The sequence below is a fragment of the Engystomops pustulosus genome, chromosome 10 (assembly GCF_040894005.1).
Source record: "Engystomops pustulosus chromosome 10, aEngPut4.maternal, whole genome shotgun sequence".
Taxonomy (NCBI): Eukaryota; Metazoa; Chordata; class Amphibia; order Anura; family Leptodactylidae; genus Engystomops; species Engystomops pustulosus.
In genome coordinates, this window is record NC_092420.1 from 5,513,525 (window position 1) to 5,541,182 (window position 27,658).

At 45.6% G+C, this 27,658-nt stretch overlaps 2 protein-coding genes across 2 annotated transcripts; both read right to left on the reverse strand.

The window, feature by feature from the left end:
- Positions 1-720: 720 nt before the first annotated feature.
- LOC140103980 (protein SSUH2 homolog) lies at positions 721-16,537 on the reverse strand. Its single transcript, XM_072127299.1, has 11 exons — positions 16,394-16,537; positions 12,544-12,610; positions 12,294-12,417; positions 10,976-11,036; positions 10,627-10,757; positions 10,240-10,302; positions 10,098-10,168; positions 4,241-4,333; positions 3,900-4,014; positions 3,459-3,569; positions 721-1,713 (listed from the first exon to the last, which is right to left on the reverse strand). The coding sequence occupies exons 1-11, from the start codon at positions 16,401-16,403 to the stop codon at positions 1,567-1,569; spliced, it is 993 nt and encodes a 330-aa protein (XP_071983400.1). The 5' UTR covers positions 16,404-16,537; the 3' UTR covers positions 721-1,566.
- Positions 16,538-18,478: 1,941 nt separating this feature from the next.
- On the reverse strand, positions 18,479-27,205 carry LOC140105026 (protein SSUH2 homolog). The gene is made up of 13 exons (XM_072128876.1): positions 27,080-27,205; positions 26,643-26,686; positions 26,034-26,339; positions 25,884-25,950; positions 25,673-25,802; positions 25,212-25,272; positions 20,933-21,057; positions 20,698-20,760; positions 20,172-20,254; positions 19,938-20,030; positions 19,649-19,754; positions 19,037-19,144; positions 18,479-18,763 (listed from the first exon to the last, which is right to left on the reverse strand). Exons 2-13 carry the CDS (start codon positions 26,680-26,682, stop codon positions 18,623-18,625), a joined length of 1,323 nt encoding a protein of 440 aa, XP_071984977.1. The 5' UTR covers positions 26,683-26,686; positions 27,080-27,205; the 3' UTR covers positions 18,479-18,622.
- Between the last annotated feature and the right edge of the window lie 453 nt (positions 27,206-27,658).

Here is a 27,658-nt window from a genome sequence, read left to right on the forward strand (position 1 = left end):
GAGTTACATCCTGTATTATACTCCAGAGCTGCACTCACTATTCTGCTGCTGGTGCAGTCACTGTGTACATACATGACATTACTTATCCTGTACTGATCCTGAGTTACATCCTGTATTATACCCCAGAGCTGCACTCACTATTCTGCTGCTGGTGCAGTCACTGTGTACATACATGACATTACTTGTCCTGTACTGATCCTGAGTTACATCCTGTATTATACCCCAGAGCTGCACTCACTATTCTGCTGGTGGTGCAGTCACTGTGTACATACATGACATTACTTATCCTGTACTGATCCTGAGTTACATCCTGTATTATACTCCAGAGCTGCACTCACTATTCTGCTGCTGGTGCAGTCAATGTGTACATACATGACATTACTTATCCTGTACTGATCCTGAGTTACATCCTGTATTATACTCCAGAGCTGCACTCACTATTCTGCTGCTGGTGCAGTCACTGTGTACATACATGACATTACTTATCCTGTACTGATCCTGAGTTACATCCTGTATTATACCCCAGAGCTGCACTCACTATTCTGCTGCTGGTGCAGTCACTGTGTACATACATGACATTACTTATCCTGTACTGATCCTGAGTTACATCCTGTATTATACCCCAGAGCTGCACTCACTATTCTGCTGCTGGTGCAGTCACTGTGTACATACATGACATTACTTATCCTGTACTGATCCTGAGTTACATCCTGTATTATACTCCAGAGCTGCACTCACTATTCTGCTGCTGGTGCAGTCACTGTGTACATACATGACATTACTTATCCTGTACTGATCCTGAGTTACATCCTGTATTATACTCCAGAGCTGCACTCACTATTCTGCTGAGGTAGAGGGCAATACTTAGTAAGATGATATTTATTTTAGATAACAGAAGCACAGGCAGTTTGAATGAAAATGACATCACAATGACCAATACGATGACATCACTGATCCCTACTTTACTGAGTTGTTATCCTATTAGGCCTATCAGAGCTCTTGTTCCCTCTATTACACATCTTTCATGTATGAGGCTGCAGTATTATCAGAGCAGCTCAGGGTTTCCTCTAACCTTAACCCTCAGAAAGTCCCTTAAATTCTGGGAATCTTTCCGTCCTTGGAAATTCCTATATTTTCCTGCACTATGTATGAGGACAATGACCGGATCTGTAAATGGTTGATCTGCTGGTTACATAATTAGGTGTCTATCAGTAGCAGCGCCTCCTGCAGGTCACAGGTAAAGTTACCTGCTTATATCAAATGCTACATTACTTTGCTGCCACCTGCTGGTTACATATTAATAAACAGGATACATAACTCATGTAGGCAATTTATCATATATAATAAAACTATTATATAAGGCAACCCCCTTCCACTCCAGCTGCTCACTTGCTGCCCTTCGGCCCATTATATTCCTCCTATGTTGATTGCAGAGTAACGGAGTGTTCACACCTTGCGGCAATGTGCCAGCAGCGATATCCATAAAACATCAAAGCCGTGACCCCGCCAAGCGGTTTATGGGTTACATTAAAGGCAATGGCTTCCAGACACTGAGACGTCAGCATCTCACAGAACTGAGCAGCCAAAGGGGAGACGGTGGAGACGCTGCCTGGCGTAGACTCTGCGCTCCTGGCCATAGACATGGCACGAAAGGCTCTTCCCGCTGAATCCATACTGGACGAGAGCGACCGGGATCAGCTCCACTGTCTGACGCTGAGTCCAGGACACAAAGAAAAGAAAACTGTGTTATTTGTAATCAGAAATAAAAATAGGAAGTAATAAAATTACAATGTAACAAAATCTGCTCAGTGTTATCAGAAGTGTTCTGCCGCCATCTAGTGGCTGCTCCTAGGTAATGCAGTTCATGCAAAGTCTTCCTCTTATTCATCTGTAGCATAGCTCAGCAGACAGTATCACACGGGATAGGATTAGATACACAGCTCAGCAGACAGTATCACACAGGATAGGATTAGATACACAGCTCAGCAGACAGTATCACACAGGATAGGATTAGATACACAGCTCAGCAGTCAGTATCACACAGGATAGGATTAGATACACAGCTCAGCAGACAGTATCACACAGGATAGGATTAGATACACAGCTCAGCAGACAGTATCACACAGGATAGGATTAGATACACAGCTTCAGCAGACAGTATCACACGGGATAGGATTAGATACACAGCTCAGCAGACAGTATCACACAGGATAGGATTAGATACACAGCTCAGAAGACAGTATCACACAGGATAGGATTAGATACACAGCTCAGCAGACAGTATCACACAGGGTATGATTAGATACACAGCTCTGCAGACAGTATCACACAGGATAGGATTAGATACACAGCTCATCAGGCAGTATCACACAGGATAGGATTAGATACACAGCTCAGCAGACAGTATCACACAGGATAGGATTAGATACACAGCTCAGCAGACAGTATCACACAGGATAGGATTAGATACACAGCTCAGCAGACAGTATCACACGGGATAGGATTAGATACACAGCTCAGCAGACAGTATCACACAGGATAGGATTAGATACACAGCTCAGCAGACAGTAAATAATTTCTGGTTGTATCCTGGGGTTTGATGATGAAATGCAATTTGTGGTTTGCTCTCCGGTAGATAATGATTGCACAGATAACATTGATCCAATCATCCAATTCCTGTGATTAACTGTTCCAATTTCTGGGCTAATCATCGGCTTTTTTGGGGGGGGGGGGAGGAGATGATGTTTAGTTCTACAAACTTCTGGTGGAAACTGCTGCAGAATCCTGGCAGGAAGTACAAGACCCCTCCATGTCCAGGGGTCTGTAAGGTGGGGCTCAGGTGTATGGGAGGGGCTTAGCATGGCTCCATTACCAGGAGTCAGTAAGGCGGGGCTCAGGTGTATGGGAGGGGCTTAGAATGGCAGAATTACCATCACATATTAACCTGGGGAGGATCCTGCGGCAGCAATGCTCCTACAAGGAAAAGCCGAGGACTGGGAGAAGAAGGGAAAGGGGCAGCGACATGGAGCATAGCTAGAAGGCTACTACACCAGTACTACAGTGTTACCACTATCCTGAGCTATTAATACTGTACAGCTCCCACACTACTACACAGATACTATACTGCAATATCATAACTAGTACCACGTCATTACTGACCGCGCTGCAACATTACTCCAATACTATTACTACAATGTAACTGATAACCCGCCACTATAACTACTACTATAGCTGCCACCTGCTAGTGCACTAATGATACTACTAATACTAATACTACTAATACTAATACTAATACTAACACTACTAATTCTAAGTTGTTTTTACACAACTATTACAACCTTGCTGTTACAAATACTACTGCGTTGTTACTCCCCAGTATTCTCAGGTGTTATTATCCCTGCACTCCTATACTTAGCGGAGGCCCTGGGTGACACCAGAGAGCAGAGGCTGATCTGTACCTGCCTCAGGACGTGACACCAGGGGCCGCACACGTTGCGATGATCTTGGATGAACCTCTCGGAGGCGGCGGATAACTCAGGGACCTCCGCAAATCCGGAGAGCGGAAGAACCTGCAATAAGTACAAGATTCTATAATGTGGAGACGGCCGCACCCAGCTGTGCCAGGGCCCTGACCGACAGCACCCAACTTTCCCACAACCTGATTGGAGTAGAAGGAAGAGCGCAGCATTGTCTGTGTAATGAGACGGCTCTGATCCACATCATAAAGCAGGAGGAGACTCTCCGGAGGATCAATACTGAGCGATCAATCCTGAGTATTGACCCTCAGGAGACGCTGAGCCCCGCGTTACATCAACATAAAGCGCATGGAGCGGAACACAAACCAATAATGTATCCAACTCATGTATCTAATCCTTAGATACATCGTATCCATCACTCACCGTCACATCATCGTCCATCAGAATCTCCTCCCCTGTCACTTTGTGGAGGAGGATGAGCGGCAGAGCGGGATCCAGCTCCGGGGGGTGCGAGACCACCTCAGCGCGCAGGGTCTTCCTGCAACAACACAGCACAGCTCTGAGCCAACAACTGCTGCAGCCCCTGATGGATCAGAGTCTGCAAAGAGGAGCCACACACTGTGCCAAACCCTCAGCTTCAGGACATGCAGGGAGATTAGTTGGGCTGAGGATGCAATTGACTTCCCCTTACACCAGGAGCTGCCCCTATGCACCTCTCCTGCCCAGGACCGAAATATACAAACCCCTTACCAACACCCACTCACCATTTCACTGCCACCTGCTGGTAATATAAGAGGCGCCCCTCTCCTCTACAAGAGACACAGATTCTTCTACCTCGTCCAGAACATTTGCTGCATCTAAAGGATTAAAAAAGTTACTACAACAGTAAAACTTCATTCTTAATTCTCCAGGGTAGTTATATCCCTGTACATAGGGGGCAGTATTATAGTAGTTATATCCCTGTACATAGGGGGCAGTATTATAGTAGTTATATTCCTGTACATAGGGGGCAGTATTATAGTAGTTATATTCCTGTACATAGGGGGCAGTATTATAGTAGTTATATTCTTGTACATAGGGGGCAGTATTATAGTAGTTATATTCCTGTACATAGGGGGCAGTATTATAGTAGTTATATTCCTGTACATAGGGGGCAGTATTATAGTAGTTATATCCCTGTACATAGGGGGCAGTATTATAGTAGTTATATCCCTGTACATAGGGGGCAGTATTATAGTAGTTATATCCCTGTACATAGGGGGCAGTATTATAGTAGTTATATTCCTGTACATAGGGGGCAGTATTATAGTAGTTATATTCCTGTACATAGGAGGCAGTATTATAGTAGTTATATTCTTGTACATAGGGGGCAGTATTATAGTAGTTATATTCCTGTACATAGGGGGCAGTATTATAGTAGTTATATACCTGTACATAGGGGGCAGTATTATAGTAGTTATATCCCTGTACATAGGGGGCAGTATTATAGTAGTTATATTCCTGTACATAGGGGGCAGTATTATAGTAGTTATATTCTTGTACATAGGGGGCAGTATTATAGTAGTTATATTCCTGTACATAGGGGGCAGTATTATAGTAGTTATATTCCTGTACATAGGGGGCAGTATTATAGTAGTTATATCCCTGTACATAGGGGGCAGTATTATAGTAGTTATATCCCTGTACATAGGGGGCAGTATTATAGTAGTTATATCCCTGTACATAGGGGGCAGTATTATAGTAGTTATATTCCTGTACATAGGGGGCAGTATTATAGTAGTTATATTCCTGTACATAGGAGGCAGTATTATAGTAGTTATATTCTTGTACATAGGGGGCAGTATTATAGTAGTTATATTCCTGTACATAGGGGGCAGTATTATAGTAGTTATATACCTGTACATAGGGGGCAGTATTATAGTAGTTATATCCCTGTACATAGGGGGCAGTATTATAGTAGTTATATTCCTGTACATAGGGGGCAGTATTATAGTAGTTATATCCCTGTACATAGGGGGCAGTATTATAGTAGTTATATTCTTATACATAGGGGGCAGTATTATAGTAGTTATGTTCCTGTACATAGGGGGCAGTATTATAGTAGTTATATCCCTGTACATAGGGGGCAGTATTATAGTAGTTATATCCCTGTACATAGGGGGCAGTATTATAGTAGTTATATCCCTGTACATAGGGGGCAGTATTATAGTAGTTATATTCCTGTACATAGGGGGCAGTATTATAGTAGTTATATTCCTGTACATAGGAGGCAGTATTATAGTAGTTATATTCCTGTACATAGAGGGCAGTATTATAGTAGTTATATTCCTGTACATAGGGGGCAGTATTATAGTAGTTATATTCCTGTACATAGGGGGCAGTATTATAGTAGTTATATTCCTGTACATAGAGGGCAGTATTATAGTAGTTATATTCCTGTACATAGGGGGCAGTATTATAGTAGTTATATTCTTGTACATAGGGGGCAGTATTATAGTAGTTATATTCCTGTACATAGGGGGCAGTATTATAGTAGTTATATTCCTGTACATGGGAGCAGTATTATAGTGGTTATATTCCTGTACATAGGGGGCAGTATTATAGTGGTTATATTCTTGTACATAGGGGGCAGTATAATAGTAGTTATATTCCTGTACATAGGGGGCAGTATAATAGTAGTTATATTCCTGTACATAGGGGGCAGTATTATAGTAGTTATATTCCTGTACATAGGGGGCAGTATTATAGTAGTTATATTCCTGTACATAGGGGGCATTATTATAGTAGTTATATTCCTGTACATAGGGGGCAGTATTATAGTAGTTATATTCCTGTACATAGGGGGCAGTATTATAGTAGTTATATTCCTGTACATAGGGGGCAGTATTATAGTAGTTATATTCCTGTACATGGGAGCAGTATTATAGTGGTTATATTCCTGTACATAGGGGGCAGTATTATAGTGGTTATATTCTTGTACATAGGGGCAGTATTATAGTAGTTATATTCTTGTACATAGGGGGCAGTATAATAGTAGTTATATTCCTGTACATAGGGGGCAGTATAATAGTAGTTATATTCCTGTACATAGGGGGCAGTATTATAGTAGTTATATCCCTGTACATAGGGGGCAGTATTATAGTAGTTATATTCCTGTACATAGGGGGCAGTATTATAGTAGTTATATTCCTGTACATAGGAGGCAGTATTATATTAGTTATATTCCTGTACATAGGGGGCAGTATTATAGTAGTTATATTCCTGTACATAGGGGGCAGTATTATAGTAGTTATATTCCTGTACATAGGGGACAGTATTATAGTAGTTATATCCCTGTACATAGGGGGCAGTATTATAGTAGTTATATTCCTGTACATAGGGAGCAGTATTATAGTAGTTATATTCCTGTACATAGGGGGCAGTATTATAGTAGTTCTATTCCTGTACATAGGGGGCAGTGTTATAGTAGCTATATCCCTGTACATAGGGGGCAGTATAATAGTAGTTATATTCCTGTACATAGGGGGCAGTATAATAGTAGTTATATTCCTGTACATAGGGGGCAGTATTATAGTAGTTATATTCCTGTACATAGGGGGCAGTATTAAAGTAGTTATATTCCTGTACATAGGGGGCATTATTATAGTAGTTATATTCCTGTACATAGGGGGCAGTATTATAGTAGTTATATTCCTGTACATAGGGGGCAGTATTATAGTAGTTATATTCCTGTACATAGGGGGCAGTATTATAGTAGTTATATTCCTGTACATAGGGGGCAGTATTATAGTAGTTATATTCCTGTACATAGGGGGCAGTATTATAGTAGTTATATTCCTGTACATAGGGGGCAGTATTATAGTAGTTATATTCCTGTACATAGGGGACAGTATTATAGTAGTTATATTCCTGTACATAGGGGGCAGTATTATAGTAGTTATATTCCTGTACATAGGGAGCAGTATTATAGTAGTTATATTCCTGTACATAGGGGGCAGTATTATAGTAGTTCTATTCCTGTACATAGGGGGCAGTGTTATAGTAGCTATATCCCTGTACATAGGGGACAGTATTATAGTAGTTATATCCCTGTACATAGGGGGCAGTATTATAGTAGTTATATTCCTGTACATAGGGGGCAGTATTATAGTAGTTATATTCCTGTACACAGGGGGCAGTATTATAGTAGTTATATTCCTGTACATAGGGGGCAGTATTATAGTAGCTATATCCCTGTACATAGGGGCAGTATTATAGTAGTTATATTCCTGTACATAGGGGGCAGTATTATAGTAGTTATATTCTTGTACATAGGGGACAGTATTATAGTAGTTATATTCTTGTACATAGGAGGCAGTATTATAGTAGTTATATTCCTGTACATAGGGGGCAGTATTATAGTAGTTATATTCCTGTACATAGGGGGCAGTGTTATAGTAGTTATATCCCTGTACATAGGGGGCAGTATTATAGTAGTTATATTCTTGTACATAGGGGGCAGTATTATAGTAGTTATATTCCTGTACATAGGGGGCAGTATTATAGTAGTTATATTCCTGTACATAGGGGGCAGTATTATAGTAGTTATATTCCTGTACATAGGGGGCAGTATTATAGTAGTTCTATTCCTGTACATAGGGGGCAGTGTTATAGTAGTTCTATTCCTGTACATAGGGGACAGTATTATAGTAGTTATATTCCTGTACATAGGGGGCAGTATTATAGTAGCTATATCCCTGTACATAGGGGACAGTATTATAGTAGTTATATTCCTGTACATAGGGAGCAGTATTATAGTAGTTATATTCCTGTACATAGGGGGCAGTATTATAGTAGTTATATTCCTGTACATAGGGGGCAGTATTATAGTAGTTATATTCTTGTACATAGAGGGCAGTATTATAGTAGTTATATTCCTGTACATAGGAGGCAGTATTATAGTAGTTATATTCCTGTACATACGGGGCAGTATTATAGTAGTTATATTCTTGTACATAGGGGCCAGTATTATAGTAGTTATATTCTTGTACATAGGGGGCAGTATTATAGTAGTTATGTTCCTGTACATAGGTGGCAGTATTATAGTAGTTATGTTCCTGTACATAGGTGGCAGTATTATAGTAGTTATATTCTTGTACATAGGGGGCAGTATTATAGTAGTTATATTCTTGTACATAGGGGGCAGTATTATAGTAGTTATATTCTTGTACATAGGGGGCAGTATTATAGTAGTTATATTCTTGTACATAGGGGGCAGTATTATAGTAGTTATATTCTTGTACATAGGGGGCAGTATTATAGTAGTTATATTCCTGTACATAGGGGGCAGTATTATAGTAGTTATATTCCTGTACATAGGGGGCAGTATTATAGTAGTTATAGTCTTGTACATAGGGGGCAGTATTATAGTAGTTATATTCTTGTACATAGGGGGCAGTAATATAGTAGTTATATTCTTGTACATAGGGGGCAGTATTATAGTAGTTATATTCCTGTACATAGGGGGCAGTATTATAGTAGTTATATTCTTGTACATATGGGGGCAGTATTATAGTAGTTATATTCTTGTACATAGGGGGCAGTATTATAGTAGTTATATTCCTGTACATAGGGGGCAGTATTATAGTAGTTATATTCCTGTACATAGGAGCAGTATTATAGTAGTTATATTCCTGTACATAGGGAGCAGTATTATAGTAGTTATATTCCTGTACATAGGGGGCAGTATTATAGTAGTTATATTCCTGTACATAGGGGGCAGTATTATAGTAGTTATATTCTTGTACATAGAGGGCAGTATTATAGTAGTTATATTCCTGTACATAGGAGGCAGTATTATAGTAGTTATATTCCTGTACATAGGGGGCAGTATTATAGTAGTTATATTCCTGTACATAGGGGGTAGTATTATAGTAGTTATATTCCTGTACATAGGGGGGCAGTATTATAGTAGTTATATTCCTGTACATAGGGGGCAGTATTATAGTAGTTATATTCCTGTACATAGGGGGCAGTATTATAGTAGTTATATTCCTGTACATAGGAGGCAGTATTATAGTAGTTATATTCCTGTACATAGGGGGCAGTATTATAGTAGTTATATTCCTGTACATAGGAGGCAGTATTATAGTAGTTATATTCCTGTACATAGGGGGCAGTATTATAGTAGTTATATTCTTGTACATAGGGGGCAGTATTATAGTAGTTATATTCCTGTACATAGGGGGCAGTATTATAGTAGTTATATTCCTGTACATAGGGGGCAGTATTATAGTAGTTATATTCCTGTACATAGGGGGCAGTATTATAGTAGTTATATTCCTGTACATAGGGGGCAGTAATATAGTAGTTATATTCCTGTACATAGGGGGCAGTATTATAGTAGTTATATTCCTGTACATAGGGAGCAGTATTATAGTAGTTATATTCTTGTACATAGGGGGCAGTATTATAGTAGTTATATTCTTGTACATAGGGGGCAGTAATATAGTAGTTATATTCTTGTACATAGGGGGCAGTATTATAGTAGTTATATTCTTGTACATATGGGACAGTATTATAGTAGTTATATCCCTGTACATAGGAGGCAGTATTATAGTAGTTACTTCCAGGATTCCTTACCTCCTTCTTCCGCTCCCTGAACACCTTTTGCTCCTGGATTTCTGGCGGCTGCTCGGACACTGACATCTGAACTGTAGATATTTTGGACATTTAGGAGAATCCAGAAGATAAATGTAAAGAACAGATGTAGATAATCTCTCACCTGGCCGGATCCTCCACATCTGGAGCACTTACATCGCCCACGTCCAGTACATTTCCCACAGACCTGGAATAATTACAGTCACAGATGGGACCACAAGTAACGTCTGGATTATTCGGGAGATTCTTCCTTATTAGAGGTTTTGCAGTTTTTCTATGGATAAGAGTTTGTAACATTTCCCAGTATTATCCTATAACTGGACAATAAAATGTCGGAAAAATCCGTCCCAAGTCTAAAGGGGTCCCCTGCCTGGTACAAAATATACAGAAATACAATGTGTCGCCCCTTTAAGAGATGCAACATATAATCATCTCCCTATAGAGTTAGAGGCTTCTCTCCTGAAGAGCTGACAATCTAGACACTAAACCCTTCTATAGGATTAGTCTTCACCTTTATTTCTCCGGATCCGGGAAGTGGGAATTTCTTTGTCCCTTCCTGAAAATGTTGTGGGGTCTGGACACGGATATCCCAGAGTTGGGTCGCGGTTCCGGTTCCTCCACGCGGAGCATCGATTCTCTGCCCTATAGATATCAGGACGGTCATAATAGTGTCCAATCACCTTCTACTGATCTGCATAAAGTATGTGCCCCCTCCCATAGACTATGTTATATGTATAGAATTGATGGTTACACAATAACTGCACATGTGATCAGATTTGGGTTTTCATTAGTTGTTGATTATTATTAGATCATTGATACATAACTTCTGTAGGGGTCATCCATAGGGGCCAGGTACTTACCTGTGTAAGGTTTGCAGGTTTTCTCAATGTTTCGGCTTTCAGTAAATGTGTCCAGTCTGTACTGTATAACAGGGCAAGTGCAGGGGGTCAGTGACCAAATACATGAGGACCCCCCCCCCCATCAAAGAACAGATTATAATCATAGTAATATGGATCAGCCTTGACATTGGAGGTGTAAATTCTCCACGCACATCAAGAGCTGCACTCAAAATATCGTTACTACACCAAGTTTTATTCTCCAGTCACATCCAGAGCTGCGTAATCACACCTTTGTGTATGTTAGTAGCAGCAGGACTGTGAAATATGGAAATAAAGGAACTATTGTAGTTTCTCCAAGTGCACTGCGAGGTGTGCTCTGCTATGCGCTGTGCAGCCAGTGCTATGTGTTGTCCCTGGCGAGATGTGTAATCAGTCCTTTGTATATGTTATTAGTAGCAGCAGGACTGTGAAATATGAATTTATAATCCAGGACTGCAGCTTCTCATGTAGACTGGGGGCGTGTCCTCAAACTGCTGTGCTCTGTGCAGCCAGTGTTATGTATTGTCCCTGGTGAGGTGTGTAATCAGACCTCACACTGCTGTGCTCTGTGCTCTCTGCAGCCAGTGTTATGTATTGTCCCTGGTGAGGTGTGTAATCAGACCTTTGTGTAGCAGCAGGACTGTGATATTTGGATTAATATTTGGAGGTTGTAACACCGTGCTATGCTCACAGCATTGAACTACTCCAGCATCTCCTGCCTGCTCTAAGTAAATGCTGTAGCAGGCTTCTGGATGAGAAATGTAGCAGTCCCTCAGAGCAGAGGACTTGGGCTACAAAACTGTTTAGTGAACATGTCCTCACACTGCTGTGCTCTGTGCTATCTGCAGCCAGGGTTAAGTATTGTTAATGGAAAGCTGTATAATCAGACCTTTGTACATGATGTTAGTAGCAGCAGGACTGTGATATATGGATTTAGATTTCAGAACTGTAGCTTCTCCAATTGCACTGGGGATGTGTCCTCACACTGCTGTTATCTGTGCTCTCTGCAACCAGTGCCAAGTATGGCAACCTAGAGAGATGCAAGACTGTATATTATATTTCAGGCTCCTTACATTGCTGTGTTCAGAGCTGTTTGCATTCAGTTGCCTCAGACCTTCCCCTTTACTCCAAGTGACTGCTGTAGTATTCAAGCTACAGCTTTTACCCAGAGCATTGGGGATTGTTAGTGGAGGTTTGAGACTTTGAATGCAGATTTGGCTGTGACTGGAGTACGATATTATAAAACTTCAAATCCAAAGACAGAATATTGAGATCCCAACATTTTAGGAATAGGACTCACTCTGTATAGGGGCATCTGTGTTAACCTCTCGATCACCGGCTCTTCTGCTCGGGGTCTGCAGCAGCAGGAGGACAGATATTTCCGCACGGCCTCCCCTGCTGCTTCCACCGTGATGACGACATTTCTAGAAGAGGAAAGGGGGGACAGTTAATGTTCTGATCCGAGGTGGTTCTGCAGATGCAAGGAGCCGAGGAGGACACTATTATGGGGGATCCAAGGCTCCTGTACATAGATGTGACATAGTAATCACCTGTAACCCCGGGGGTCTCTGTTAGAGGCGTCACATGGGGGGCACTGGTCACTACTCAGAGAGACTCCTGTATAGGGAGAAATAATTATAGATTAGGAGAACCTTGCAGACATTGTAACACATAACCTGATTGTCTAGACCAGGGGTAGGGAACCTATGGCTCAGGAGCCAGATATGGCTCTTTTGTTGGCTGCATCTGGCTCTCAGACAGATCTTTAATATATAGTGATGGCTGCTGTGTGTCTCTTAGACTGATCACTGGACACAGGAAGCAATGTTAGCGTTGCCTACGTTCCTTGTACGACCCAGGTGCCATCGCCGCCATTGTCTAAGCCTGGGTCAAAGAGAAGAGCGTGGGAGCGATGAGGAGCTGGCTGCAGGGAGCGCTGGTAAGTTTACATTAATTTTTTCTTTTTTGCTGTGACTACCTATCTACTGGGAGGCATGTGCTGTGGCTACCTATCTACTGGGAGAATGTGCTGTGGCTTCCCATCTACTGGGGGCATGTGCTGTGGCTTCCTATCTACTGGGGACATGTGCTGTGGCTTCCTATCTACTGGGGGCATGTGCTGTGGCTTCCCATCTACTGGGAGAATGTGCTGTGGCTTCCCATCTACTGGGGGCATGTGCTGTGGCTTCCTATCTACTGGGGACATGTGCTGTGGCTTCCTATCTACTGGGGGCATGTGCTGTGGCTTCCTATCTACTGGGAGTATGTGCTGGGGCTACCTATCTACTGGGGGCATGTGCTGTGGCTTCCTATCTACTGGGGGCATGTGCTGTGGCTTCCTATCTACTGGGAGTATGTGCTGTGGCTTCCTATCTACTGGGAGAATGTGCTGTGGCTTCCTATCTACTGGGAGAATGTGCTGTGGCTACCTATCTACTGGGTGCATGTGCTGGGGCTACCTATCTACTGGGGACATGTGCTGTGGCTTCCTATCTACTGGGGGCATGTGCTGTGGCTTCCTATCTACTGGGGACATGTGCTGTGGCTTCCTATCTACTGGGGACATGTGCTGTGGCTTCCTATCTACTGGGGGCATGTGCTGTGGCTTCCTATCTACTGGGGACATGTGCTGTGGCTTCCTATCTACTGGGGGCATGTGCTGTGACTACCTATCTACTGGGAGATTGTGCTGTGGCTTCCTATCTACTGGGAGTATGTGCTGTGGCTACCTATCTACTGGGGGCATGTGCTGTGGCTTCCTATCTACTGGGAGTATGTGCTGTGGCTATCTATCTACTGGGGGCATGTGCTGTGGCTTCCTATCTACTGGGGGCATGTGCTGTGGCTTCCTATCTACTGGGGACATGTGCTGTGGCTTCCTATCTACTGGGGACATGTGCTGTGGCTATCTATCTACTGGGGGCATGTGCTGTGGCTTCCTATCTACTGGGGGCATGTGCTGTGGCTTCCTATCTACTGGGGACATGTGCTGTGGCTTCCTATCTACTGGGGGCATGTGCTGTGGCTACCTATCTACTGGGAGATTGTGCTGTGGCTTCCTATCTACTGGGTGCATGTGCTGGGGCTACCTATCTACTGGGAGAATGTGCTGTGGCTTCCTATCTACTGGGAGATTGTGCTGTGGCTTCCTATCTACTGGGAGTATGTGCTGTGGCTTCCTATCTACTGGGAGAATGTGCTGGGGCTACCAATCTACTGGGTGCATGTGCTGGGGCTACCTATCTACTGGGAGTATGTGCTGTGGCTACCTATCTACTTTGAGGCATGTGTTATGGCTACCTATCTACTGGGAGGCATGTGCTGTGGCTACCTATCTACTGGGGGCATGTGCTGTGACTACCTATATACTGGGGGCATGTGCTGTGGCTTCCTATCTACTGGGAGGCATGTGCTGTGACTACCTATATACTGGGGGCATGTGCTGTGACTACCTATATACTGGGGGCATGTGCTGTGGCTTCCTATCTACTGGGAGGCATGTGCTGTGACTACCTATATACTGGGGGCATGTGCTGTGGCTTCCTATCTACTGGGAGGCATGTGCTGTGACTACCTATATACTGGGGGCATGTGCTGTGGCTTCCTATCTACTGGGAGGCATGTGCTGTGACTACCTATATACTGGGGGCATGTGCTGTGGCTTCCTATCTACTGGGAGGCATGTGCTGTGGCTACCTATCTACTGGGGGCATGTGCTGGGGCTACCTATCTACTGGGAGTATGTGCTGTGGCTACCTATCTACTGGGAGGCATGTGGTGTGTGATGGATTTGGAGTAGTGAACCCTGTGGACCATCGCAAACTATGATGTAAGCAGACACCTGGGACGAGGATCTAAGTAGTCTTGCTGCAGTATGGCGACACCAGGTGGATCCACAGGCACGACTTGTCCACGGTGGCAGCCAAGGTCGAGGTACAGGATCACTAGGCAGTCTCGTGGTCAGGAACAGACAGACGGTCAAGGCAGGCGCAATGATGTGAGGTCAGGGATGGAACAAGAGGTCAGGGCTGGCAGCGAAGGAGCAGAATCAGGAACAGGTCCGGGGACACAATGGGAGGTCTACACTTGGGAAGGAAACTGTAGAAAGCTTCCTCACAGGCATGAAGCACTAAGATTCGGCGGGGAATGCTGGCCGCCACCAGTCTTTATAGCTGGCGCTTTAAATCTGTGAGTGCATGTGCTGGCCAGCCGGGCCTGGACGGGAGCAGGAACGTGGAGAGGTGAGTGGGCTCGGAAAGGGGCGCTGCCACTAAGTGGGGGACGAGTGTGCCTGCGATCCGAGACGTTGACTGCAGGGGTACCTGTGACACCCTATCTACTGGGGGGGGCACGTGCATATTGTACGGCTCTCACGGAACAACATTTTAAAATATGTGTCGATCATGGCTCTCTCAGCTATAAAGGTTCCTGACCCCTGGTCTAGACAAATGTAGCAAACCCTCAGCTTTATACAAGTCTTCATGCTTTAAAGCCTTTTGGAAGTAAACATTCACTGACAGCTAGCAGAGATCTATAATAGAATTATGGCTGCCTGCATCCACCACTAGGGGGAGCTCTCTGCACATGGAGTTTTATCATATAGACTGAAGCCAGTGCTATGTGTTGTCCCTGGAGAGATGTGTAATCAGACCTTTGTGTAGGTTGTTGTTGTAGCAGCAGGACTGTGATATATGGATTTTTATTCCAGGATTGTAGCATCACCAAGTGCACTGGGGGTGTGTCCTCACACTGCTGTGCTCTGTTTATTAAGCCGCTCCAAAGCTCCTTCTTGCCCAGTGTATAAGCTGTAGCCAGCTTCTGGTTCAATACTACAGCTGACCATCAAAGCAGAGAGCACAGCAGTGTCCTACTGCTACTACCAACAACATACACAAAAGGTACAATGTACATAGGGACAATAACGCAGGCTGCAGAGAGAACAGAGCACAGCAGTGAGAGGCGAAATAAACACCTGGAATATAAATTCATATTTCACAGGCAAGTGTCTGATTACACATCTCTCCAGGGACTATACCCAACACTGGCTGCAGAGAGAACAGAGCACAGCAGTGTGAGGTCTGATTACACATCTCTCCAGGGACAGTACATAACACTGGCTGCAGAGAGCACAGAGCACAGCAGTGTGAGGTCTGATTACACATCTCTCCAGAGACACAACATAACACTGGCTGCAGAGAGCACAGAGCACAGCAGTGTGAGGTCTGATTACACATCTCTCCAGGGACAATACATAACACTGGCTGCAGAGAGCACAGAGCACAGCAGTGTGAGGTCTGATTTGGTTCTGTTCTGGGTCACAGTGGACCTTATAGCTCTCCCTGAACACAATATAGAACATGGATATTAGACAAGTGCAATAGTTACGACCGGAGGACCTACCTTTCTCCATGCGGGGGTTTCTGATGTCACATGCAGGGGGTCAGTAACAGATGGACGGTCCCGGAGGCAGCGCCATATCTGGAAACAAACCCACAAAGAGACGCAGAACCCCCAGACATTGTGCAGCGAGACCACAAAACCCACTGCACAGGTAGCGAGTGAGGAGCGGAGCGGGTCCTGGCGGCCTGGAGGGGGCGCTCATACCCCTGGGGAGGGGGCAGACAATGGCTTCTGGATCTGGGCAGATGATGATAAGAGTCGCCCCATTCACATTAATTGTTCGCGCAAAATATAGGGCGACCGCACCAATCCTGTCCATTGTTCAGAGAGGGGGAGGGGGCAAGAGATAAGATCAGGAAAAGACAGGGTTAATGCTTTCCAGTCTGCTGCATCTCAACTGTGTATGTGGGAAAGCTGGGTGGCAGCACTTGTGCATCTCAAACGTGTCTGTATGTGGGAAAGCTGGGTGGCAGCACTTGTGCATCTCAAACGTGTCTGTATGTGGGAAAGCTGGGTGGCAGCACTTGTGCATCTCAAACGTGTCTGTATGTGGGAAAGCTGGGTGGCAGCACTTGTGCATCTCAAACGTGTCTGCATGTGGGAAAGCTGGGTGGCAGCACTTGTGCATCTCAAACGTGTCTGCATGTGGGAAAGCTGGGTGGCAGCACTTGTGCATCTCAAACGTGTCTGTATGTGGGAAAGCTGGGTGGCAGCACTTGTGCATCTCAAACGTGTCTGTATGTGGGAAAGCTGGGTGGCAGCACTTGTGCATCTCAAACGTGTCTGCATGTGGGAAAGCTGGGTGGCAGCACTTGTGCATCTCAAACGTGTCTGTATGTGGGAAAGCTGGGTGGCAGCACCCGTGCATCTCAAACGTGTCTGTATGTGGGAAAGCTGGGTGGCAGCACCCGTGCATCTCAAACGTGTCTGTATATGGGAAAGCTGGGTGGCAGCACCTGTGTAGCATTAGTTGTCTTGTCACCTCCTCTAATCAACTTTTTGATACACTAGCTGAAAAGAGTAACAATAAAACACCCGGTTGCATAAGTGTCCACACCCCTCCCCTGCACCATAGTATTAGGGACCCAATAGTAACGCGCAATGGGACTGATCCGGTGCGGTTTACTAATTGTTGCAGAGCTGCAGGTCTCATGTCTGCGGATGCTGGGACTTGTAGTCCTCCAGGCTGTAGGGGGATTTACTAGATCCTGCAAAGTCCCCGGGGTCATTGGAACACAATAGGGCAGCGGGTGGCGTCACACTTGTTATGGAGCCGAACCGTGCAGGGTGTGGTGTCTGTATTGTGTTCAGTAATAATAGTGCCGCCATCTACTGCCACAACACCAGCGTATGGCACACAGGGACACACGCACAAAGGCCCTGGCTGCATTCTGGAAGCACATTGGATTATTATTCTCAGTGTGAACACAGGCCAACAATTATCTAATGCAATGCTGCCATCTTGTGGTGAGATTACAAACTGCAGGAAAAATATCCTGAGGAACTACATTCAATGGAAATCAGACTGTCTGACATTGTATCCCGAGTAAAATATGGATTTCAGATTTCAGATGCTGTGCTCTGTGCCTACAGTGCTGCGCTCTGTTCACTAAGCAGTTTCACAGCCCGCTGCTCTGAGGGACTGCTACAGGATTCATTCAGAAGGCCGCTTAGGCAGCTTGTACTTGGAGCAGGCAGGAGATGCTACAACCTGGAAAAATAAATCCAGATTTCACAGCCCTGCTGCTACTAAAATGCAAAAGGACTGATTACACATCTCTCTAGGGATAATACGCATCACTGATTGCAGAGAGCTCAGCAGTGTGAGGACACACCCCCAGTGCATTTTGAGTAGCTACAATCCTGGAATATAAATCCATATATCACAGTCCTGCTGCTACTAACAATATACACAAAGGTCTGATTACACATCTCCCCAGGGACTATATCCAACACTGGCTGCAGTCTGTATGGCCACACCTGCTGATGGTTTCCCTTTAAAGACTTTACAGTAGAAATAATACAGACTGGATAATTTGTTACATAATTTATATATTTAATACAAAATGTAATAAGTAGAAACATTAGAAGGATAGTTTGTTGTTATAATATTACAATTATATTATCAGAATTTTGTGCACATTTTTGCTTTTACAAAATATACAAGAAATTATTATTGTGGCAGATGGCGATTTCCATGCGCGGCACTTCGTGATTGGTCCTGGGGGGTCACATGATGGTGCAGCAGCACTTCTGGGGGTTGCTCTGCACGTACACCTTGTTTTCCTTTCCATATACATAGTATTGGCGCTGCTCTCCCCTCCAGGTATAGCGCACCCTGGTGAGGGGCAGTAACTCCACACTCTGCCTCTGGAGAGGGGGGAAACAGATGTTACCTGGGGTGCTGCCTCCTGCCACCACTAGGGGGCCATCTCCAGGCATAGGATTCCCCAGTGTGGACACTACCCCTTAGTGGTGGGGGACACAACTACAGTCTCAGGCTTATAGTTCATAGAAGTAGCAGAGTGGTAGGAGCCAAAGCTGAGAACTGGGAGGCTGGGAGTTGTAGTTCATCACATGATGAGATTATAAACATGCATGGAACAATAATTACATAAATAGATATTAGAAATGAGCACAAACCTGCCTGATAACCCGACAGGACGACGAGAACTGGGTGCGGTGCTGCTCCAAAGCATTCTGGGAAGCCCAGATAATGGAGGAGTCTGGGAAATCTACCAGTGGGGACACCTAGAGGTATAATAAAATAACGGTTACATCCCGAAATACTCTGTGCTGCTTCATCAATGTTCCTTTCATTTTTAAGCCAAACTTAAATACTCTGTGCTGCTGTGCATCCTACTTGGTTCACTATACTCTTACTCTATGACCTCCCCCAGAATAAGCCCCTCCCCCTCCTGAAATGCTCTGTGCTGCTGGTGGCCCTGATGCTTTCATTATGTAACTACCTATTAATCAGCACACTCCTCTCCTGAAATACTTTGCACTGCAGTGGGATCTGGATACTTCAACTATGGAATTCTCAGCCTGTGTCCTCCCAAAAGTTCAGCCCGGTCCCTTACTATACTACCTTGAGCTGCGGGTCCCTGATCTATCCACATTGTAACAGTCAGCACATTCCCCTCCTGAAATACTCTGTGCTGCTGTAGACCGTTCCACTATGTAACTCTCAGTCTCACAATCAGCAGTTCCTGAAATACTCTGTGCTGCTGCATAATATATAATAGATCTGACCGTTAGCTGCTCGTCTGTGTAGATCCTCTCCCCGTGCACCGTCTTGAAGAGATCCGAAGAAAATTCTGATTTATGAGCCGATATGAACTGATATTTATTATTCTTCCTGCCAAGAAAGGGGGAAAAAAAATTACCCAAATATGTGTAACACATAACAATGCTGTGTGTTTGCTACAATGTATCAGTGCAGGCAAAACTGTTCAGTCTGGCTTATACATCGGTAAAATCTGGGAATTCCACCCCTTTATTAGGTATGGTCAGCGAGTGATCTCTGTTATCAGCCACTCACCAGGTGATGGTCAGCTGGATGTAGGTCAGGACTTGCCCTCTCCCACCACAGGGGGCGCAGTTCTGAGCGGTGCTGTGGTCACACATCCTGCAGCTGAGGGATAAGGGGGAGTAATAGTTAGAACATGTGACCCCAGGATGCAGTGTGAACAGTCACAGAGGTCTACAATATTGGTGAACTACAATGCCCAGCATGCCCTGACAGCCCCCAGTATGGGTTTGTACTAGTAGTCACCACTCGGTCCCGCTGCCGTAGCACTGCTGACACATCTCCATCTGCATCCGCCGCCCGGTCCCGTTACACCACATGCACTGAATCTGCAGCAAAAATAGCAACGAAGTGCGTTTAGTCATAACCTCCCCCTGCTCCCCTCCCTATCCCATGGGTGTATATACATGATTACCCTCTACACGATAACACAAAGTTGCAATATACTCTAGTCACATCCAAAGCTGCCTTCAGTTCTCTGGTAGATCCACGATGCAAGGATCCTCCTGCTGACTCGGTGGCTGTTCAGATTATGCAGAAACGTGACCTGAATAACATCTTACAAAATGACGGACGGTCAGAAGGGTGAGCACTGGCTGGGGGGCTGACACATTTAGATGCAGCTTTGGATGCGACTAGAGTAGAAGAGAATGTGATCACAAATTAATAACAATATTACTAAACTCATCCTCTGGATGCCCCCACTCTACCCCTGTGATATAAGTATATACCCCCTCCCCCCATATCCTCTGTGAGGGGTCCGGATACTCACCCGGCCGGTCCCGTGACACTTCCGACACATGTTCTTCCCCATCCCTTTACAATGGGAACAAGTCTAGAAGAGAGGAAATCAAAATATAAAAAGATGATAATTCCAAGAAAGGCTTAACGGGATTGTGTGTAGATACAGTATAGACTTGTGTGTGTTATTGTTCTCCTGTATCAGCCAGTCATGCACAGTGGCTCCAGTACATCATATAGGGGCACCCCAGGCCTGCACCCATCACCTTCACAGAGGACGTATGAGGGACTTTCATCTTCTGGATCCCATCCATGAACATGTCAGGAACAGCAACTGGAACCTCCCAGGGCTTCAGCGTAGATGCCACATTCCTACAGTCCACGTGCTGACCTGAGGGACCGACAGAGGGAGAAGAGAAACCATCAGCAGGTGTGACCATGTAGACTGCAGCAATCCTGGAATATAAATCCATATATCACAGTCCTGCTGCTACTAACAACATACACAGAGGTCTGATTATACATCTCTCCAGGGACAATACATTACACTGGCTGCAGAGAGCACAGAGCACAGCAGTGTGAGGTCTGATTACACATCTCTCCAGGGACAATACATAACACTGGCTGCAGGGAGCACAGAGCACAGCAGTGTGAGGTCTGATTACACATCTCTCCAGGGACAATACATAACACTGGCTGCAGGGAGCACAGAGCACAGCAGTGTGAGGTCTGATTACACATCTCTCCAGGGACAATACATAACACTGGCTGCAGAGAGCACAGAGCACAGCAGTGTGAGGTCTGATTACACATCTCTCCAGGGACAATACATAACACTGGCTGCAGAGAGCACAGAGCACAGCAGTGTGAGGTCTGATTACACATCTCTCCAGGGACAATACATAACACTGGCTGCAGGGAGCACAGAGCACAGCAGTGTGAGGTCTGATTACACATCTCTCCAGGGACAATACATAACACTGGCTGCAGGGAGCACAGAGCACAGCAGTGTGAGGTCGGATTACACATCTCTCCAGGGACAATACATAACACTGGCTGCAGAGAGCACAGAGCACAGCAGTGTGAGGTCTGATTACACATCTCTCCAGGGACAATACATAACACTGGCTGCAGAGAGCACAGAGCACAGCAGTGTGAGGTCTGATTACACATCTCTCCAGGGACAGTACATAACATTGGCTGCAGAGAGCACAGAGCACAGCAGTGTGAGGTCTGATTACACATCTCTCCAGGGACAGTACATAACATTGGCTGCAGAGAGCACAGAGCACAGCAGTGTGAGGTCTGATTACACATCTCTCCAGGGACAATACATAACACTGGCTGCAGAGAGCACAGAGCACAGCAGTGTGAGGTCTGATTACACATCTCTCCAGGGACAGTACATAACATTGGCTGCAGAGAGCACAGAGCACAGCAGTGTGAGGTCTGATTACACATCTCTCCAGGGACAGTACATAACATTGGCTGCAGAGAGCACAGAGCACAGCAGTGTGAGGTCTGATTACACATCTCTCCAGGGACAGTACATAACATTGGCTGCAGAGAGCACAGAGCACAGCAGTGTGAGGTCTGATTACACATCTCTCCAGGGACAATACTTAACACTGGCTGCAGAGAGCACAGAGCACAGCAGTGTGAGGTCTGATTACACATCTCTCCAGGGACAATACATAACACTGGCTGCACAGAGCACAGCAGTGTGAGGTCTGATTACACATCTCTCCAGGGACAATACATAACACTGGCTGAAGAGAGCACAGAGCACAGCAGTGTGAGGTCTGATTACACATCTCTCCAGGAACAATACATAACACTGGCTGCAGAGAGCACAGAGCACAGCAGTGTGAGGTCTGATTACACATCTCTCCAGGGACAATACATAACACTGGCTGCAGAGAGCACAGAGCACAGTAGTGTGAGGTCTGATTACACATATCTCCAGGGACAATACATAACACTGGCTGCACAGAGCACAGCAGTGTGAGGTCTGATTACACATCTCTCCAGGGACAATACATAACACTGGCTGCACAGAGCACAGCAGTGTGAGGTCTGATTACACATCTCTCCAGGGACAATACATAACACTGGCTGCACAGAGCACAGCAGTGTGAGGTCTGATTACACATCTCTCCAGGGACAATACATAACACTGGCTGCACAGAGCACAGCAGTGTGAGGTCTGATTACACATCTCTCCAGGGACAATACATAACACTGGCTGCACAGAGCACAGCAGTGTGAGGTCTGATTACACATCTCTCCAGGGACAATACATAACACTGGCTGCACAGAGCACAGCAGTGTGAGGTCTGATTACACATCTCTCCAGGGACAATACATAACACTGGCTGCACAGAGCACAGCAGTGTGAGGTATTATTACACATCTCTCCAGGGACAGTACATAACACTGTCTGCAGAGAGCACAGAGCACAGCAGTGTGAGGTCTGATTACACATCTCTCCAGGGACAATACATAACACTGGCTGCAGAGAGCACAGAGCACAGCAGTGTGAGGTCTGATTACACATCTCTCCAGGGACAGTACATAACACTGGCTGCAGGGAGCACAGAGCACAGCAGTGTGAGGTCTGATTACACATCTCTCCAGGGACAATACATAACACTGGCTGCAGGGAGCACAGAGCACAGCAGTATGAGGTCTGATTACACATCTCTCCAGGGACAATACATAACACTGGCTGCAGAGAGCACAGAGCACAGCAGTGTGAGGTCTGATTACACATCTCTCCAGGGACAATACATAACACTGGCTGCAGGGAGCACAGAGCACAGCAGTGTGAGGTCTGATTACACATCTCTCCAGGGACAATACATAACACTGGCTGCAGAGAGCACAGCAGTGTGAGGTCTGATTACACATCTCTCCAGGGACAATACATAACACTGGCTGCAGAGAGCACAGAGCACAGCAGTGTGAGGTCTGATTACACATCTCTCCAGGGACAGTACATAACATTGGCTGCAGAGAGCACAGAGCACAGCAGTGTGAGGTCTGATTACACATCTCTCCAGGGACAGTACATAACATTGGCTGCAGAGAGCACAGAGCACAGCAGTGTGAGGTCTGATTACACATCTCTCCAGGGACAATACATAACACTGGCTGCAGAGAGCACAGAGCACAGCAGTGTGAGGTCTGATTACACATCTCTCCAGGGACAGTACATAACATTGGCTGCAGAGAGCACAGAGCACAGCAGTGTGAGGTCTGATTACACATCTCTCCAGGGACAGTACATAACATTGGCTGCAGAGAGCACAGAGCACAGCAGTGTGAGGTCTGATTACACATCTCTCCAGGGACAATACATAACACTGGCTGCACAGAGCACAGCAGTGTGAGGTCTGATTACACATCTCTCCAGGGACAATACATAACACTGGCTGCAGAGAGCACAGAGCACAGCAGTGTGAGGTCTGATTACACATCTCTCCAGGAACAATACATAACACTGGCTGCAGAGAGCACAGAGCACAGCAGTGTGAGGTCTGATTACACATCTCTCCAGGAACAATACATAACACTGGCTGCAGAGAGCACAGAGCACAGCAGTGTGAGGTCTGATTACACATCTCTCCAGGGACAATACATAACACTGGCTGCAGAGAGCACAGAGCACAGCAGTGTGAGGTCTGATTACACATATCTCCAGGGACAATACATAACACTGGCTGCAGAGAGCACAGCAGTGTGAGGTCTGATTACACATCTCTCCAGGGACAATACATAACACTGGCTGCACAGAGCACAGCAGTGTGAGGTCTGATTACACATCTCTCCAGGGACAATACATAACACTGGCTGCACAGAGCACAGCAGTGTGAGGTCTGATTACACATCTCTCCAGGGACAATACATAACACTGGCTGCACAGAGCACAGCAGTGTGAGGTCTGATTACACATCTCTCCAGGGACAATACATAACACTGGCTGCACAGAGCACAGCAGTGTGAGGTCTGATTACACATCTCTCCAGGGACAATACATAACACTGGCTGCAGAGAGCACAGAGCACAGCAGTGTGAGGTATTATTACACATCTCTCCAGGGACAGTACATAACACTGTCTGCAGAGAGCACAGAGCACAGCAGTGTGAGGTCTGATTACACATCTCTCCAGGGACAATACATAACACTGGCTGCAGAGAGCACAGAGCACAGCAGTGTGAGGTCTGATTACACATCTCTCCAGGGACAGTACATAACACTGGCTGCAGAGAGCACAGAGCACAGCAGTGTGAGGTCTGATTACACATCTCTCCGGGGACAATACATTACACTGGCTGCAGAGAGCACAGAGCACAGCAGTGTGAGGTCTGATTACACATCTCTCCAGGGACAATACCCAACACTGGCTGCAGGGAGCACAGAGCACAGCAGTGTGAGGTCTGATTACACATCTCTCCAGGGACAATACATAGCACTGGCTGCAGTCTGTATGGTCACACCTGCTGATGGTTTCCATACACATGTAGTATTGGGGTCTCACTGACCTGTGTATTGTTCCGTCACCCACTCACAAATCCGTGACTCAGTGAAAGTCTCCAGCAAATACTGAAAATAAAAACACACAAAGTGTCTCTGGATTGTCTACATCTCCTATAGGGGGCACCAAATCAGCATGGAACATACTCACAGTACTGCAGCCTGTGCAAGAGTAGCTGCGGGGAAGGGCGGAAGGGCAGGGGGACAAGGAAGGACAAGGACAAGCAGGACAAGGACGGGCAGGAGAAGCAGGACAAGGACGGGCAGGAGAAGAAGAAGGACAGGATGAGAAGAAGGAGGATAGGATGAGAAGAAGGAGGATGAGGAGGAGTTCTGAGTACCAGAGACCCCGCAGGCAGAGCAGATGAGCTGCAGTCACTGATAGTCCTGATAGAGCAGCGCTGCAGTGAAAAGCATGGTGAAGAAAGAACAATAAGGGCTGAAGACCTATAGAAGTGGAGTCTCTCACCTTATAAGTGTTCAGCGGCTGCAGCTCCTCCATCGCCATCTCTCTGGTCGGGGCGCCCCCATAACAACATTTGCTGTTCCCATATTCCTCTATCGCTTGCTTTGCCATGGCCTCGGTGATCAGCAGCGCCCTGGGGGGGACGGCACCCACTTATCAGGACCCTTTAAGATAATGTAACCCTACAATACCAGGTAATCAGGGGTCTTCATACCTGGGGTCTGTGTGACTGGATCCAGACACCGGGGACTGACCATGGGCAGGGGGTGCACATTTCTTACCTGTAGGTGAAGGGGAATCTATATTTCACAGTCCTGCTGCTACTTACATCATACACAAAGGTATCTATGACATTTGTACTCACCTTCAGGAATAACAGGGGCCCCACCACTTTTCTGGACCACTGATACTTGCACGTCCACTGGGGGGCGACACCGGGACGCCGCAGCTGTATCGGAGCCGGTTCGCACAGCTGGGTTAGGATAAAGCTGCTCAGTACTGCAGTTCAGGGAGGTCATTGGGGGCGCGGAGCAGCCTTCAGGGGTAGGAGGAGACACTGAAGCCATGGATGGGGGAACCAGCGCCACCCTTGACATTTTGGGGGTGCTCAGGTCGACGTCCACAAATTCTGATGTGGTGCGTGACGAATTGACGACCATACTGACCGGGTCTGGGGAGCACAGGGTTAACACATCAATCCAGTTACATAATAACCCCATTGGGGAAACTACAACTCCCAGCATACAGCGACAGCTGCAATCCCATCATGCATTGCTGCAGGTTTGTCTGCCATAAACAGCAGCAGGTTGTGACAATTGTACAAAGTAATTGCTATGTAAGCGATTCCCCGGCATCTCCCATAATGCAGATTGATGAGGAGGTCAAATATTTATGCAAAAACATAGATAAAACCCTTTGGATGAGTGGCGCCCCCTCCGGGCCATACCTACCTCTGCCTGGTGTGTGTACTTACCTGGGGAAGACGAGACGACAGGAGGGTTTGTGAAATGCATGAATCTGGCAACAAATAAGATACAAAGAATCAGGTCAGGGAGTTCTCACAGCTGAGGGGTCGTTACAGTCGTATCCTCTTGAAGGTAAACATAGAACTTTCCTGTCCTGTGTTACAATGTATCAGTCTGGAGTCTTATCTCACTTGAGACTCAGGTGGATACAATTGTAACAAACCCTCTGCTGTAATATGGTCTTTACAAGATTTGCACAAATTATTCCTTTGTGATTTGGCCTCAAATCCGTTTTTCTCAAACTGTAAATCCCGTTATTGCTGCAGAACGAAGCTTGAAGTTGGCTGTACCTTCATGCAGCTGGAGTTTGCTACAATGTATCAGTGAAGGAGATATTTGATGGAATGAATGAATATCTGATCTCCAGGAATTAGATTTCACTTACATTTTTGTGTCGCTGTCCGGTGCACAAGGAGAGGTGAGGACCAGGGTACAAACCACATCTAAGGTAAGTTGCTCCCATCACATGATTTGGGGAGGGGCGGATCACACCTGATGCTAAAAGTGGAGTGGGCTGTAACCCTTCAGCTGCTGGAGAATTCATTTATTAAGCCTGCAGGTGCGGATCATGGGGTGAGCACGTATCATAATAGAGAATCTACTTGTCCTTTTTTTTCACTCCACTACTGACTCGGCAAAATGCATCTGGGCGCGTTCACACGTTGCGTTTTGACCTGCGTTTTCATTGCGTTTGAAACGCATATACAACAGCTGAGGAGGGGTGATTTGCCTAATTACATCACTGTTAACATTTCAGTTTGCAAAACGCATCGTAAACGCGATGTTAACGCATGTGTTAACACCGCGTTAATGCGTGCGTTTTTTAACGCATGTGTTAACATTGCGTTTACAAAAGTCAACGGTAATGTAATTAGGCAAATCACCTCTCCACAGCTGTTGTATATGCGTTTCAAACGCAATGAAAATGCGACCAAAACGCAACGTGTGAACGCGCCCTCATGCG